The sequence below is a fragment of the Protomyctophum parallelum genome (assembly GCF_964188405.1).
Source record: "Protomyctophum parallelum genome assembly, chromosome: 12".
Classification (NCBI taxonomy): domain Eukaryota; kingdom Metazoa; phylum Chordata; class Actinopteri; order Myctophiformes; family Myctophidae; genus Protomyctophum; species Protomyctophum parallelum.
This window is the reverse complement of record NC_139712.1, coordinates 12,968,785-12,985,362: the sequence shown is the minus strand read 5'-3', so window position 1 is coordinate 12,985,362 and position 16,578 is coordinate 12,968,785. Positions and strand designations below refer to the sequence as shown.

Sequence of the window (16,578 nt, the reverse complement as noted above, 5' to 3'; positions counted from 1 at the left end):
GGGAAACAGAAAGGTCCTTGGTTGGAGTCCCGGCATTGGCCCATGTGTCCCTGAGCAAGGCACTTCACCACCACATCCCATTTTAATGAAGGTGAGCCGAGACGTAACAAACATCATGGAATGTGATTTATATTCTTTCTTTATTAGAAACATGATTTGTGTTGCTATGACATCATAATGTTGCTCTGACATCATAATGTTGCTATGACATCATAGTAGAGAATGTCAGAATGTGTATAGGGTTAAAGTTTAGCCTGAGAAGCGTTCCTTATCGGGTTAATGAGCCGGTCAGGAGATGATGGAAACTTACTGTGTAATAAAGATGATAATAAAACATGCTGAAAGCAGTGATAACAGGCACTTTGAACTGTCTGTCAGTCAGTCAGTCAGTCAGTCAGTCAGTCAGTCAGTCACGGGCGGGCGGGCGGGCTGGCTGGCTGGCTGGCTGGCGGGCTGGCTGGCTGGCTGGCTGGCTGGCTGGCTGGCTGGCTGGCTGGCTGGCTGGCTGGCTGGCTGGCTTCATGTCACACAAGGCCTGCTCATACAGCTCTTCAATAGCAACCTGAAATGATCTATTATAATTCACAACAATATTTAAAACTATGGACAATCTCTAAAGTTGACTCCATTACCAAAAAACTTTAATGACATTATTTAACATTATTTAATTAACGTTATGTATGACGTCATTCTTCAGGTCATTAATACTGTTATTAATACAGTAATGGTGACATACCCCCCCCCCCATGTGTGTACATAGTTATTCATTACTATATCCATGAATTGACCCTTGATACGTATACTTTTGTGTGTGTGTGTGTGTGTGTGTGTGTGTGTGTGTGTGTGTGTGTGTGTGTGTGTGTGTGTGTGTGTGTGTGTGTGTGTGTGTGTGTGTGTGTGTGTGTGTGTGCACGCGCACAAGACTTTGTTCCTGATTTATTGCTTTGTTTGTCTCTCTCTCTCTCTCTCTCACACACACACTGACACACACACACACACACACACACACACACACACACACACACACAGGTGTGTCAGGTTGCTTTATCATCAGAGTGACAGATTGTTCCGGCTCCATTTTGACTCGACGCTGAAAACAGAAGAACTTCATGTCTGGTGAGAGTTTTACACATTTAGCCTATGGATAAAATGTTGCTGTTATTATGTATGTTGTCATTGTTGTGTACTGTTTGTTATAAGGGGGGGGGTTCACCTTGTGAAATTAGTTTTTTTAATGTTATTTTAATAATTTGAAACAGTGAAAACAGCCATCTACTTCGGTTATTATCTTGGCGTTGATCTACAAGCTCACAACGTGTCACACTGTACCTACTGTTTACAATTCTGACTAAAGTATTCAATCAATCAACGGCACACATCGTGCAACATGTGTGTTTGTAGATCGGTTGTTTTCACACTGTTTGACGTAGGGTTTAAGTACTAGGCTGTATTAAGTTTGTCTCTAAAACGTAACAGAGTCAAAAGTACAATATTTATATATTTAAATGTAGTACTTAGTATTTACTCTATATCATTATATTACATAAAGTATCCTTAATGTTGAACAACTGTAACTGTACTTATCATATTTCAATGTATTTTCCAGAGAAACATAACTCACACCTCGTCTGTCTGCCTGCCTGCCTGCCTGCCTGCCTGCCTGCCTGCCTGCCTGTCTGCCTGCCTGCCTGCCTGCCTGCCTGTCTGTCTGCCTGCCTGCCTGCCTGCCTGTCTGCTTGCCCGCCTGTCTGTCTGCCTGCCTGTCTGCCTGCCTGCCTGTCAGGTCCTTTTATGGTCAGTTCCTGTTTCCTGTCCTGTGAGAGCGGTGAAGACACTCCTTTTATGGTGAGTGACGTGGAACCGCAACAACTCAGGTAAAACATCATGTTCTTGGAATGCAGAATATGGATTTATATTTATATTCAACCACTTCTACTTCTCCAAGACTTGTTGCAATGTTTACACCTGTGTGAGACTCCTCCATTATCTTGGTCTCTAGCACGTCATTTTTCATTTCCCAGCCGCTGCTTATCATGTGACCTCTCACCGTCATATATCCTTCCATTTTTATACTGGACCATATATCCGTTGTGAAACTAACTGCAGCGCACTCATCAATTTCACTAGGAACTGGATTCTTTATGACTTTGTGTTTTACAGTAAGTTCACTTGAGACATACTCTCTCTTTGGCAAAGTATAGCCTGGCACCACTATTTACAATTTACAATTTAGGCATTTAGCAGACGCTCTTAATCCAGAGCAATTTACAATAATCAAGAACAAAAGCATGGGAAATACATCACAAAAGCATTTATCATAAAACATGCGTAAGCTAAGAAAGTAACAGTGGAATATCTATATTATGAGACTATACATATAAACTATATATATACTACTATGCTTTATGCTATATATATGTACTATGGCGTGCTATGACTATATACAATGCAATTATAGTGCCGTCTACATAACATGCTATAAGTCTGTATCAGATGCTATCTAAGGGGGTAGGGTAAGTGCTATGGGCCATGATGGAGTCTGAAAAGGTGGGTTTTTAGACTATGGCGGAAGATTCGGAGTGATGCTGCAGTTCTGACTGCAATGGGAAGTGCATTCCACAGTTTTGGAGCCAGAAGGGAGAAGAGTTTGGGACGTGTGGAGCGTTGTCCCGGCGTTTTTAGTGAGGGTACTTCCAGCTTCCCTGCGTTGGCTGATCTGAGTGCGCGGGAGGGTTTGTAGGGTTCAATCATACTTGCAAGATATGGGGGAGCCATACCTTTGGTTGCCTTGAATGCCAGCATCAGAGTTTTGTATTCTGTGCGGGCAGCGACCGGGAGCCAGTGGAGGACTATTTTCATGAAACGTTTAAACCCTTTTCCTTCTATAATGTTTATTGGTCTCATGTCCATGGCAATCATTGAGACAAGTCCAGCGGTTAAGGCACCCTTCCTGTGATCCGTAAGCCTCCTCACTGTTGACTCCAATGTGGTTTGAGTCGTGCTGGAACCGGCAGATGAACCATCCAGATTGATCTCATGTTTATAACCTTTAGATTAGAAACATAATTAGCCCATTAGCCATGGTCTAATGACTAATTATGTTCCGCCTCCGAGGCACGTTTCGTTTATTATGATACTCACATGTTCCAAGTGATTCTTCAAACTCGTCGTGGAATTGTGATATGCCATTTTCTTGTCTCGTTTTTGGCACACCACTTTTTCTCGGTCATCTTGGCATATTTTAAAATGCAACCACACTTTTTACTTATTTTTCCTGGACTTGTCTCCTGTTTCTACAGGACTAGACCATGAAGATGTTAACGTGCTCTGTTTCTACAGGACTAGACCATGGAGACGTTAACATCCTCTGTTTATACAGGACTAGACCATGAAGATGTTAACATCCTCTGTTTCTACAGGACTAGACCATGAAGATGTTAACATCCTCTGTTTCTACAGGACTAGACCATGAAGATGTTAACATCCTCTGTTTCTACAGGACTAGACCATGAAGATGTTAACATCCTCTGTTTCTACACGACTAGACCATGAAGATGTTAACATCCTCTGTTTCTACAGGACTAGACCATGAAGATGTTAACATCTTCTGTTTCTACAGGACTAGACCATGGAGATGTTAACATCCTCTGTTTCTACAGGACTAGACCATGGAGACGTTAACATCCTCTGTTTCTACAGGACTAGACCATAGAGATGTTAACATCCTCTGTTTCTACAGGACTAGACCATGAAGATGTTAACATCCTCTGTTTCTACAGGACTAGACCATGAAGATGTTAACATCCTCTGTTTCTACAGGACTAGACCATGGAGATGTTAACATCCTCTGTTTCTACAGGACTAGACCATGGGGACACCTAATGCGGTCCACATGTTGGAGATTCTGCAGGATCTGCGAAACGAGGAGTACAAAGACTTCCAGTGGCATCTCCAACACCTGGAAGTTGTCCAGCCGATCCCAACGTACCTTCTGGAGAACGCTAGCAGGACGCAGACTGTGGATCTGATCGTGCAGAAATACACCAGTAATGCAGATCAGATCCTGAAGAATGTTCTGGAGAAGATCACCAGGAATGATCTAGTCAGTAGATTATCATCGAACCAGTGTTTGGAAACCTCTGATCTAGTGGATCCAAACACACCCAAAGGTAGATGAAGAGACAAGTTAACACAACTCACAAACACAGTGTGTGTATATATATATATATATATATATATATATATATGCCTTGGATAAAGACGCTATATAAATGCACCATTTACCATTTACATGGCTATTAAATAACAAACACATTAAATTAGTCATATTTCACAAACGCTGAGTCTGCATGAGGCCTTTGTTAGTTATACTTAATTAGTTCTGTTGAAGATCTGAAGTATTGGAAAAGTCAGGTATCTGTGACATCACTCTGATGCAACACTCCTTGTCTCATTGACTTCCATTATGGCATTGATTGATTAAGATTTAGTAAAACAAGTGAAGTCGTAACATGTTATTTATCATGTAAACAAATCATGCCGTTCTATTCATTTCCCTGTTATTTCCTGTTATGTTAACAATAATGTGCCTATCTGCTAATTTCTCTCAATATCTAAATGAATTGCTTTGTTCCTTTCAGCTGTCCTGGTGAAAACACAAACAGGTGACCATCCTATTACACACTACCAAGAGAAGCTCCAGACAAACGTTAGGGAACCATTTGCGTCTTTACCTTTAGGGGCAGTACCAACGGAGGACAGGGAGGAATTTGATGAATCTTACTCGCGTCTCACTGTCACACATATCGATAAAACAAAGATCAGCAGCGATCCTGTGGTCACTCAGATGGAGAGGAAGAAAGCAGGCCAGGATGTCCAACTCAGTAAAATCTACAAACACCCTTCTCGACCAAACAAACCCATAAGAACAGTGTTGTCCACTGGTGACGCTGGAGTCGGGAAAACCTTTCTCGCACTCAAGTTTCTCTCTGACTGGGCAAAGAAAAAATATCAAGATCCCCAAGATCCCCATCTCATCTTCTTGCTCCTATTCCGCCAGCTCAATTTGCTCAAGGGGCGAGAGTTTAGTTTGGCACAGCTTATCCACGAATGCATTTACGTAACCAAATGCATTCCAGAAGATGGTCTTGATTACATCTTCACTGAGATGCAGATGTCAGGAAACGCCAACTACGACCAGAGTCCTTTCAAAGTCATGTTTGTTCTGGAAGGTTACGATGAATGCCACTTGAAGCTGGACTTTGTATCTAAGCATGACTGCTCTAATGATTTGACCAAGGCTGTCCCTCTGGAAGTTCTACTGGTCAACCTCATCAAAGGGAACCTGCTTCGCTCTGCTCACCTCTGGATAACCACACGCCCTGCAGCAGCCAAACAGATCCCTGATGGCTTGGTTGATGTGATGACGGAGGTGAGAGGGTTCACTGATGACGCGATGGTGAAGTACATCCAGAAGAGATGCAGAAATGAGAAGCAGGCTGAGAGAATCATCTCACACATCAAAGCATCAAAGCAATTCCACATCATGTGTGAAACCCCGTTCTACTGTTCGATCATTGTCGATGTTCTGCAGTACATGTTGCAGACGGATGAGAGAGGAGAGCTCCCCAAGACCCTGGCTGGGATTTACAGCCACTTCCTGTTTGTTTTGATGAAGAGGAAGTGGTTAAGGCATGGTGGGAAACAAGAGGAACTCACAGAGGCTGATAAAGCTTTTCTCCAGAAGCTGGGACAGCTGGCGTTTGAACACCTGCAGAAAAGCAACATCATTTTCTACCAAGAAGACCTGGAGAGATGTCAAATTGACATCAGAGAGGGCCCAGTGGACTCAGGACTGTGCACGTCGATCTTCAAACCAGACAGTAAATTCAGCCAGGGTAAAACCGTCTACTGTTTTGTTCATCTGAGCATCCAGGAGTTTCTGGCTGCAGTCTACCTGTTTGACTGTTTCACACAGAAGAACAAGAGGCGAGGGTTCCCCTTCTTCACTCTGAAGAACTTGGCGGTCCTGAAGGCATTCCTGAACAATGATGAGTTCAACCACAAAAGCTCCCTGTCTGACTTCCTGAAGGCTGCTATGCACAAAGCTCTGCAGAGCGAAAAGGGCCACCTGGACCTCTTTGTCCGTTTCCTTCATGGTCTCTCACTGGAGGACAACCAGAGACGGTTAGGAGGTCTGCTGGTTCAGGCAGAGAACAGTCCAGTGGAGATCCAGAGAGCCATCAGCAACCTGAAGGAGATGGATCCCTGCAGTGGCTCTCCTGACAGATGTATCAACATCTTCCAATGCTTGATGGAGATGAAGGCCCTCTCAGTAAGTCAGGGGATCCAACAGTACCTGGAGTCAGGGAAGGAACTCTCTGACACGCAGTGTTCAGCTCTGGTCAGAATGATTCAGATGTCAGAGGAGGTTCTGGGGGTGTTGGACCTGCAGAAATGCAACACATCAAACAACAGGCGATTGAGACTGGTCCCAGCTGTGAGCAACTGCACAACAGCCAGGTTAGTAGTCATGTGATTACCAACATGTTAGAGCAGATTTACACATAGACTTAATTAATTAATTCATTCATTCATTCATTCATTCATTCATTCATTCATTCAAAATAAACACATCAAACACACGAGAAAGAGAGAGAGAGTCATTGTGAGAAATGACAACATTATTATATAGTTAAAATTACTGTGTGTGTGTGCTATTTACCAGTGTCCTCATTAGTTATTCTACAATGAAAACAGAATATATACCAAATGAGAAATGGACCGTACCATTAGTGAAGGGGTGTACAGAGGATGGTCTTTTAAACAATGAGCTCATTATGTTCACATGTTACTTAATACATTTAAATGTAAGTTCCACGATTTCCATCTATCTTCCACTTCTCTGTTCTCTATTCTTACTGACATCCTGCTAATGTCTGAAGAATAGATTGAAGATCTTGTAGGTTCCTTTCACACCTAACGTTTGCTTACAAGGTCTGGATCAAGGACCAAATGTTTACGTTGTTGCATTTTGCATTAGGTCTGCTTAGCGTTCACGGAGGACTTTGTTAAGCAAACCAAAATATTGAACAAATGTCATGCGGTCGTACAGGCTGTTCATCTGTTGACAGAACATTTCTTCACTTCACTGTCAGAGTGGAGCAACAGCAACGAGTTGTTATTTTCATTATTTAATGTTTGTATTCGATTCAAATGAAAACAGTGGAATGTTAGGAGAACATTTAAATTCAATATGCCTCTTATTTGCTTAGTCAGAAAAGTATCCACACACACACATTTCAGACAGCTCCACAGGGAACCTCTTTGACAGTGAACGTGGTCTGTTCTGTTTTGATCATCTCTGATTTTACATTTAATCTGTAATTACAGACTTGCTGGCTGTGACCTCGAGAAGAAACACATTGAAGTTGTGGCTTCAGCTCTCAGCTCCAATCCGTCCCATTTGAGAGAACTGGACTTGAGTCGAAACGCCTTGAAGGATTCCGGAGTGGATCTCATCTGTGCTGCACTGAAGAGCCCAAACTGTTGTCTGGAGATTCTCAGGTCAGATTAATTTACTATTTTTATTTGGTTACGTTCTGTTATAGTAAGTGATTATAATGCAGTTATTATGGAGGTGGTACTTTATTTGAAGTGTGGATAAGGTTTGATATCATGGTAACTCACACTGTGTGTGTGTGTGTGTGTGTGTGTGTGTGTGTGTGTGTGTGTGTGTGTGTGTGTGTGTGTGTGTGTGTGTGTGTACTATTTACCAGTGTCCTCATTAGTTATTCTACAATGAAAACAGACTATACCAAATGAGAAATGGACCGTACCATTAGTGAGGGGGTGTACAGAGGATGGTCTTTTAAACAATGAGCTTGGTCATTACGTTTACACATTACTTAATATATTTAAATGCAAGTTCCACGATTTCCATCTATCTTCCACTTCTCTGTTCTCACTGACATCCTGCTAATGTCTGAAGAACTAGATTGAAGATATTTTAGGTGCCTTTCACACCTAACGTTTGCTTACAAGGTCTGGATCAAGGACCAAATGTTTAAATTGTTGCATTTTGCATTAGGTCTGTTTAGCGTTCACAGAGGACTTTGTTAAGCAAACCAAAATATTTAACAAATGTCATGCGGTCGTACAGGCTGTTCATCTGTTGACAGAACATTTCTTCACTTCACTGTCAGAGTGGAGCAACAGCAACGAGTTGTTATTTTCATTATTTAATGTTTGTATTCGATTCAAATGAAAACAGTGGAATGTTATGAGAACATTTAAATTCAATATGCCTCTTATTTGCTTAGTCAGAAAAGTATCCACACACACACATTTCAGACAGCTCCACAGGGAACCTTTTTGACAGTGAACGTGGTCTGTTCTGTTTTGATCATCTCTGATTTTACATTTAATCTGTAATTACAGACTTGTTGACTGTGACCTCAAGAAGGAACACATTGAAGTTGTGGCTTCAGCTCTCAGCTCCAATCCGTCCCATTTGAGAGAACTGGACTTGAGTGGAAACGTCTTGACGGATTCCGGAGTGGATCTCATCTGTGCTGCACTGAAGAGCCCAAACTGTTGTCTGGAGATTCTCAGGTCAGATTAATTCACCATTTTTATTTTTATTTGGTTACGTTCTGTTATAGTAAGTGATTATAATGCAGTTATTATGGAGGTGGTACTTTATTTGAAGTGTGCATAAGGTTTGATATCATGGTAACTCACACTGAGAGAAGGTTTTATGTGGAAAACTTATGCTGCATGAGCCAATGGAAATTGTATGGCAGGAATATGTATTTTATTCGTCTTAAAATCTCTCTCTCTCTCTCTCTCTCTCTATCTCTCTCTCTCTCTCTCTCTCTCTCTCTCTCTCTCTCTCTCTCTCTCTCTCTCTCTTCCCCCCCCCCCCACCCCCCCCCCCCCCCCCATCTGGTTGTATTCATTTAGTCTGAAGAACTGCTGGTTGTCGGAGAGAAGCTGTGAAGTTCTGGCCTCGGCTCTCGCCTCCAATCCTTCCCATTTGAGAGAATTAGACCTGACTTTGAACAACCTGCAGGACTCTGGAATTGAGCTTCTATGTGCCGGAGTGAAGAGTCCACATTGTCACCTGCAGACTCTGAGGTAAATTATCCTGTGTGGATCTGTACTGCAGACTCTGAGGTAAATAGAGTTTTATTCTTTGTGGATCTGTACTGCAGACTCTGAGGTAAATAGAGTTTTATTCTGTGTGGATCTGTGCTGCAGACTCTGAGGTAAATAGAGTTTTATTCTGTGTGGATCTGTACTGCAGACTGAGGTAAATAGAGTTTTATTCTGTGTGGATCTGTACTGCAGACTCAGAGGTAAATAGAGTTTTTCTCTGTACTGGAGCATCAACAGCAGTTTGTTAAAGTGTGGATATCTCTGCAGGTTGTCAGGCTGTGCGATCACAGAGAAAGGATGTTCTTCTCTGGCTTCAGCTGTAGCCCTCAACCCCTCCTCCCATCTGAAGCATGTGGACCTCAGCTGTAACCACCCAGGAGGAGATGCTGAGCAGACGCTGCTCTCTGCTGGACTGGAGACTGTCAAGTGAGTTGACTTGGACTGTGTCCATCCATCTTGGTTTTTCTAAGGCTGTCAAAGTTAACATGTTAATCGTGCGTCAACACAAATTAATTTTAACGGCTGTGATTTACGCAATGCACGGTGAAGTTTGAAAGAGAGTCTGAGACACATGCATGTTGCTGTTTTCTACTGGCCAAGTAGCCCCGCCTCTGAATCCACTCTGCTCCGACCAATCAGTCAGCAGAACTAAAGCTAAAGCAGTCAGTGCAACCAGCACTAAAGCAGTCGCAGTCGGTGCAACCAGCACTAAAGCAGTCGGTGCAACCAGCACTAAAGCAGTCGGTGCAACCAGCACTAAAGCAGTCAGTGTAAATGTCCCCCCCCCCCCCTGTTTAGCCGACGACAACGGAAATCTTAAAACGTTAACTCGCGATCCAAATCATTCCGTCTAATTCTAAGAAAAGATTATGTGTTAGACGGGCCCCCGCTGTCCAGTCGCTAGTCGCAATGTTTTGGCTACATTTAGCTGCTACAGCAACACCCGGTCCGTCGGTAAAAGTGCTCCGTGTTTAAAAATCACTGGGCACATTTTATTAATGGATTGAATAACCCTGGTAGAGTCATTTTATTAATGGATTAAATAACCCTGGTAGAGTCATTTTATTAATGGATTAAATAACCCTGGTAGAGTCACATTTTATTAATGGATTAAATAACCCTGGTAGAGTCACATTTTATTAATGGATTAAATAACCCTGGTAGAGTCATTTTATTAATGGATTAAATAACCCTGGTAGAGTCATTTTATTAATGGATTAAATAACCCTGGTAGAGTCACATTTTATTAATGGATTAAATAACCCTGGTAGAGTCATTTTATTAATGGATTAAATAACCCTGGTAGAGTCACATTTTTATTAATGGATTAAATAACCCTGGTAGAGTCATTTTATTAATGGATTAAATAACCCTGGTAGAGTCATTTTATTAATGGATTAAATAACCCTGGTAGAGTCACATTTTATCAATGGATTAAATAACCCTGGTAGAGTCATTTTATTAATGGATTAAATAACCCTGGTAGAGTCATTTTATTAATGGATTAAATAACTCTGGTAGAGTCTGGAGTAGAGAATGGATTAAATAACCCTGGTAGAGTCGTTGCGAATGGGCAGACCAAGTTGTGATTCTTGCATATTTAATTTGCTGTCTTCACACTGCGCTGTCATCGCAGCATGAACTTTATCAATGTGTTCAATATATAAATAATCCTGATAATCCTCCCTACTGTAGAGTGTGCTGACATGGAGTTCCTCCCTGTCCCCAGTTAAACCCTGGGGTCAAAAAACCTTAGGTTTCGTTTTTGGCTCGGTGGCCCAGCCTTCATCCAATCAGGATAGAGAGGGGCCTTCCGCCAATCATGATCGAGCGGGGTGGTCCTTGGTGTGCATGCTGTTGGCCAGTTGCATGTGTCCCCCCCCCCCCCCCCCCCTCCCACTGTAGAGCGTGCATGTGCACATCTTGTTACCGGGGCGGACCGGGGGGGTTTACAAAGCACCCAAATCACTGAATGCTCCTTTAAACAAAATGAAGAAAGTCTCCAGCACTTGGATCCCCGCACACAGTGACAGCCCTCCATGTTTACGCACAGACAGACAGACAGACAGACAGACAGACAGACAGACAGACAGACAGACAGACAGACAGACTGACTGACAGCTCTGTACACTGCAGTGTTTTTATGTGTTTCCTTAATGTGCTCATCTGACCATATTTTCGGTCTCCTCATTCGATCATGTCTATTCACGGTAACGGGACAACTCGCTGCGTAAAATATCCCTTCTCCGTCTCCAACTTTACTCCTCATTCATCCTCCACATTGTCTGCTTCATTTCCTTTATTTGATGTCATTCAATCACACCTGCACCAAATCAAAATCAAGTGCAATTGGAATTGTTATTGTTTTAATGTTCATTCATCTTATGCCATACTAAATGCGTACTAAATACTAAATGCATCCTAATACTAAATCCATCCATCCATCCATATTCAATCGCTTATCCGTAGTCGGGTTGCGGGGGCAACGGCTCCACCAGAGAGCTCCAGACTTCCCTCTCCAGAGCAACATTAGTGACTTCCTCCTGGGGGATTCCGAGACGTTCCAAGGCCAGTGATTCGATGTGTTTCCTCCAACTGCGCCTTGGTCTGCCCCGGGGTCTCCTCCCAGTGGGACGTGGTCCTTGGTCTGCCCCGGGGTCTCCTCCCAGTGGGACGTGATCCTTGGTCTGCCCCGGGGTCTCCTCCCAGTGGGACGTGGTCCTTGGTCTGCCCCGGGGTCTCCTCCCAGTGGGACGTGATCCTTGGTCTGCCCCGGGGTCTCCTCCCAGTGGGACGTGGTCCTTGGTCTGCCCCGGGGTCTCCTCCCAGTGGGACATGGTCCTTGGTCTGCCCCGGGGTCTCCTCCCAGTGGGACGTGCATCGAGGACCTCAATACAAAATACTGAAATGCAATAATAAATACTAAATGCAATACTAAATACTAAATGCAATACTAGATACTAAATGCATACTAAATACTAAATACATACTAAATACAAATAATAAATGCAATATTAAATGCATAAATACTAAATACAATAGCTTTACTGTATGCCAGTGGTTTTCATTTATTTATTTGGCATCTGAGCCACAGACCACCATTTGATGACATTTAGCCTCTCAGACCCATCTGAGCCACAGACCACCATTTGATGACATTTAGCCTCTCAGACCCATCTGAGCCACGGACCACCATTTGATGACATTTAACCTCTCAGACCCATCTGAGCCACGGACCACCATCTGATGACATTTAGCCTCTCAGACCCATTTGAGCCACGGACCACCATTTGATGACATTTACTGTAGCCTCTCAGATCTAAAACATAAAATATTTTGTTGTAGAGAAACAGGAAAACGTTGATCTAAATAACAATTATTCTACATTCTCTAATTGTGGAGACTTCTTTTAAATTAATTAATGCAGATGTTTAACAGTAATTTATCTCTTGAGAGCGTAAATCCACTGTGTTACCAACTGTCCATCATTTAGCTGGGGACCACCTGGAGCCCCCTTAACCCATTTAGGCCTTGTGTCGAAAATAATAAAATGTCTTCTAAATCATGACAGTTTTCTGAAAAACCTATATTTCTACAGTATATCAGTGGTTCGCTCTGAAATAATATATATTCAAAGATTTGCACCGCATTTTCACGACTTTTCAAAAATAGAAGATCTACAAGCACGTAGCGCGGTAGATCTGCTATTTTTCAATAGTTAAAGTATAACATAATGCCATTTAGGCCTGACGTTGAAAAGATAGCAGACCTACAAGCTCATAGCGCGCGGCGCGCTATAAGCTTGTAGATCTGCTATTTTTCAATAGCTAAAGTATAACATAATGCTTAACCCATTTAGGCCTGACGTCGGAAAAATACGTTCGCTTTGTAAAAATATATATTCAAAGATTTGTGCCATATTTTCACGATTTTTCAAAAATAGCAGACCTACAAGCTCGTAGCGCGCCACTCTGTGGTGCACTATAAGCTTGTAGATCTACTATTTTTCAATAGTTAAAGTATAACATAATGCTTAAGGACCACTGGTTGAGAACCACTACTTTATTCACTAAATGTTTAATGGTGAATGTGAGCTGAAGAGTCTTAATGAAGTGATGCATGTTCATACTCTCTGTATCATTCAATGGTAATAGAAATGTTTTATCATTTCTTCCTACAGTGTGAATCATGGAGGAGAGCACTGGATAGATCACTGGATTAATCCTCGACGCCTTTCAAGATGTGAGTTTCTGTCTGTCTGTCTGTCTGTCTGTCTGTCTGTCTGTCTGTCTGTCTGTCTGTCTGTCTGTCTGTCTGTCTGTCTGTCTGTCTGTCTGTCTGTCTGTCTGTCTGTCTGTCTGTCTGTCTGTCTGTCTGTCTGTCTGTCTGTCTGTCTGTCTGTCTGTCTGTCTGTCTGTCTGTCTGTCTGTCTGTCTGTCTGTCTGTCTGTCTGTCTGTCTGTCTGTCTGCCTGCCTGCCTGCCTGCCTGCCTAACTGCCTGCCTGCCTCTTCATGTGTGTGTGTACGTGCGTGTGCCTGTGCCTGTGCACATCTTCATGTGTCTGCGCGTGTGTGTGTGTGTGTGTACGTGCGTGTGCCTTTGCACATCTTCGTGTGTGTGTGTGTGAGCGCCTGTGCACATATTCGTGTGTGTGTAATTGTGTGTGCCTGTGCACATCTTCGTGTGTGTACGTGCATATGTTTGTGTGTGTGTGTATGTGTGTGTGTGTGTGCGCGCCTGTGCACATCTTCACGTGTGTGTGTGTGTGTGTGTGTGTGTACGTGCGTGTGCCTGTGCACATCTTTGTGTGAGTGCGTGTGCCCATGCACATCTTCGTGTGTGTGTGTGTACGTGCGTGTGCCCGTGCACATCTTTGTATGTGTGTGTGTGTGTACGGGCATGTACGTGCGTGCGCCCGTGCACATCTTCGTGTGTGTGTGTGTGTGTGTGTGTGTGTACGTGCATGTACGTGCGTGTGCCCGTGCACATCTCCGTGTGTGTGTTTACGTGCATGTACGTGCGTGTGCCTCTGCACATCTCCGTGTGTGTGTGTGTTTACGTGCATGTACGTGCATGTGCCTGTGCACATCTTCGTGTGTGTGTGTGTGTGTGTGTGTGTGCGTTTTAGTCAGTGAATAATGTATTTAATGTTTACTGTGTTGTTTTCTCATCAGATTCCCAGCGTCTCACACTGGACCCAAACACAGCACACTGTGACCTCACTCTGTCTGAGGACAACAGGAAGGTCACACTGGTGGAGGGACAGAGTCATCAGTATCCTGATCATCCTCAGAGGTTTGATGGACCGTGGCGTCAGGTTCTGAGTGCAGAGAGTGTGAGCGAACGCTGCTACTCTGAGGTAGAGTGCAGTGGATGGGTTCAGATAGCAGGGACTGACAGAAGAATCAGCAGGAAAGGAGGTGGTGCTTCCTGTGGGCTTGGAGGCAGTGTCATGTCCTGGAGTCTGGGGTGTTATGGTAAAAGTTACACTGTCAGCCACAATGGGAAGAGGACTGTCCTCCCTGTCTCCTCTGGATGCTCCAACGGGGTCTACAGAGTAGCACTGTATGTGGACCGTCCCGCTGGGACTCTGTCCTTCTATGACGTGTCCTCAGAGGACACTCTGACCCGCCTGCACACCTTCCAGACCACGTCCACTGAACCGCTATGTGTTGGGTTCTGGTTGACGTGGTCTGGCTCCTCAGTGTTTCTGTGTGAGCACAGATAGAGTCTCTATGCGACGGTCACATCAGGTCGCCATGGTTACTCCACATGTGACATCATCATCATGATGATGATGACGAGAGACAGACAGATAAGACCAGATACGTTTTTGATACAATGTTCATTATTATTCAAAGAATCACACCTGTGTGAAGTGAGCGGCGCTCTTGACTGTCATCATGCATCATAATGATGACAACGTCAGCCAATCAAATCATTGCATTCCGTGGTACACACAAACACACACACAGCTGTGCCGCTCACAGGCAGCTTGTGGACCCCCTGAAGGACCACCTGGAACCCCCTCAAGGACCCCTGGAACCCCCTGAAGGACCCCTGGAACCCCCTCAAGGACCCCTGTAACCCCTCAAAGACCCCTGGAACCCCCTCAAGGACCCCTGTAACCCCCTCAAAGACCCCTGTAACCCCCTCAAAGACCCCTGTAACCCCCTCAAGGACCCCTGGAACCCCCTCAAAGACCCCTGTAACCCCTCAAAGACCCCTGTAACCCCCTCAAGGACCCCTGGAACCCCCTCAAGGACCCCTGGAACCCCTCAAAGACCCCTGGAACCCCCTCAAGGACCCCTGTAACCCCCTCAAAGACCCCTGTAACCTCCCCAAGAACCCCTGAACACGTTGGACCGCCATCTGAACATGTGTTGTACCAGGGACCCCCATCTGAACATGTGTTGTACCAGGGACCCCCCATCTGAACATGTGTTGTACCAGGGACCCCCATCTGAACATTTGTTGTACCAGGGACCCCCATCTGAACATGTGTTGTACCAGGGACCCCCATCTGAACATGTGTTGTACCAGGGACCCCCATCTGAACATGTGTTGTACCAGGGACCCCCATCTGAACATGTGTTGTACAAGGGACCCCCATCTGAACATGTGTTGTACCAGGGACCCCCATCTGAACATGTGTTGTACCAGGGACCCCCATCTGAACATGTGTTGTACCAGGGACCCCAATCTGAACATGTGTTGTACCAGGGACCCCCATCTGAACATGTGTTGTACCAGGGACCCCCATCTGAACATGTGTTGTACCAGGGACCCCCATCTGAACATGTGTTGTACCAGGGACCCCCATCTGAACATGTGTTGTACCAGGGACCCCCATCTGAACATGTGTTGTACCAGGGACCCCCATCTGAACATGTGTTGTACCAGGGACCCCCTGGCTCACAATGCGTCGCAACGCGACACATTGAGAGCTTGTAGATCTGCTATATTTTCAATAGACATTTTGGAATTGTGAAGTGGGACATTCTGCAATATGAATACTTTTACTTGCAGTACTTTAAGTACATTTTGATGCCGATACTTTTGTACTTTTACTCAAGGATATTTTCAATTCCCATTCTGACCTGAGATCAGATTCTATAAATGTCTTCTACATTCTGACAGTTTTCTGAAAAAGCTACGTTTCTATGTCAGTCGTTCTTCAATTTTTCTAAAAATAGCAGACCTACAAGCTCGTAGCGCGCCACTCGGTGGCGCGCTACGAGCTTGTAGATCTGCTATTTTTCAATAGCTAAAGCATAACATAATGCAAACACCAAAAGGGGTTCCCGGCCAAAATGGGTTAATTATAGAATGATGATGTATATGTAACTGATTTATGAACGGCTAAAACAGCCTGATGTCCGCAGCGACCTATACATTAGATGTGTTTAAACAAGCCC

General features: G+C 44.1%; 1 protein-coding gene and 1 long non-coding RNA gene across 2 annotated transcripts; both read left to right on the top strand.

Moving 5' to 3' along the window:
* Nucleotides 1-5,073, top strand: LOC310867850. The gene is made up of 3 exons (XR_014570034.1): nucleotides 1-91; nucleotides 3,860-4,169; nucleotides 4,641-5,073. It is a non-coding gene; the product is annotated as an uncharacterized lncRNA (long non-coding RNA).
* A 94-nt stretch (nucleotides 5,074-5,167) lies between these two features.
* Nucleotides 5,168-14,377, top strand: LOC310867517 (protein NLRC3-like; the record flags this gene model as incomplete). Its single annotated transcript, XM_083777632.1, has 8 exons — nucleotides 5,168-6,522; nucleotides 7,393-7,550; nucleotides 7,928-7,982; nucleotides 8,440-8,613; nucleotides 8,965-9,138; nucleotides 9,427-9,585; nucleotides 13,340-13,401; nucleotides 14,343-14,377. The coding sequence occupies 8 exons, from the start codon at nucleotides 5,168-5,170 to the stop codon at nucleotides 14,375-14,377; spliced, it is 2,172 nt and encodes a 723-aa protein (XP_083633758.1).
* Between the last annotated feature and the right edge of the window lie 2,201 nt (nucleotides 14,378-16,578).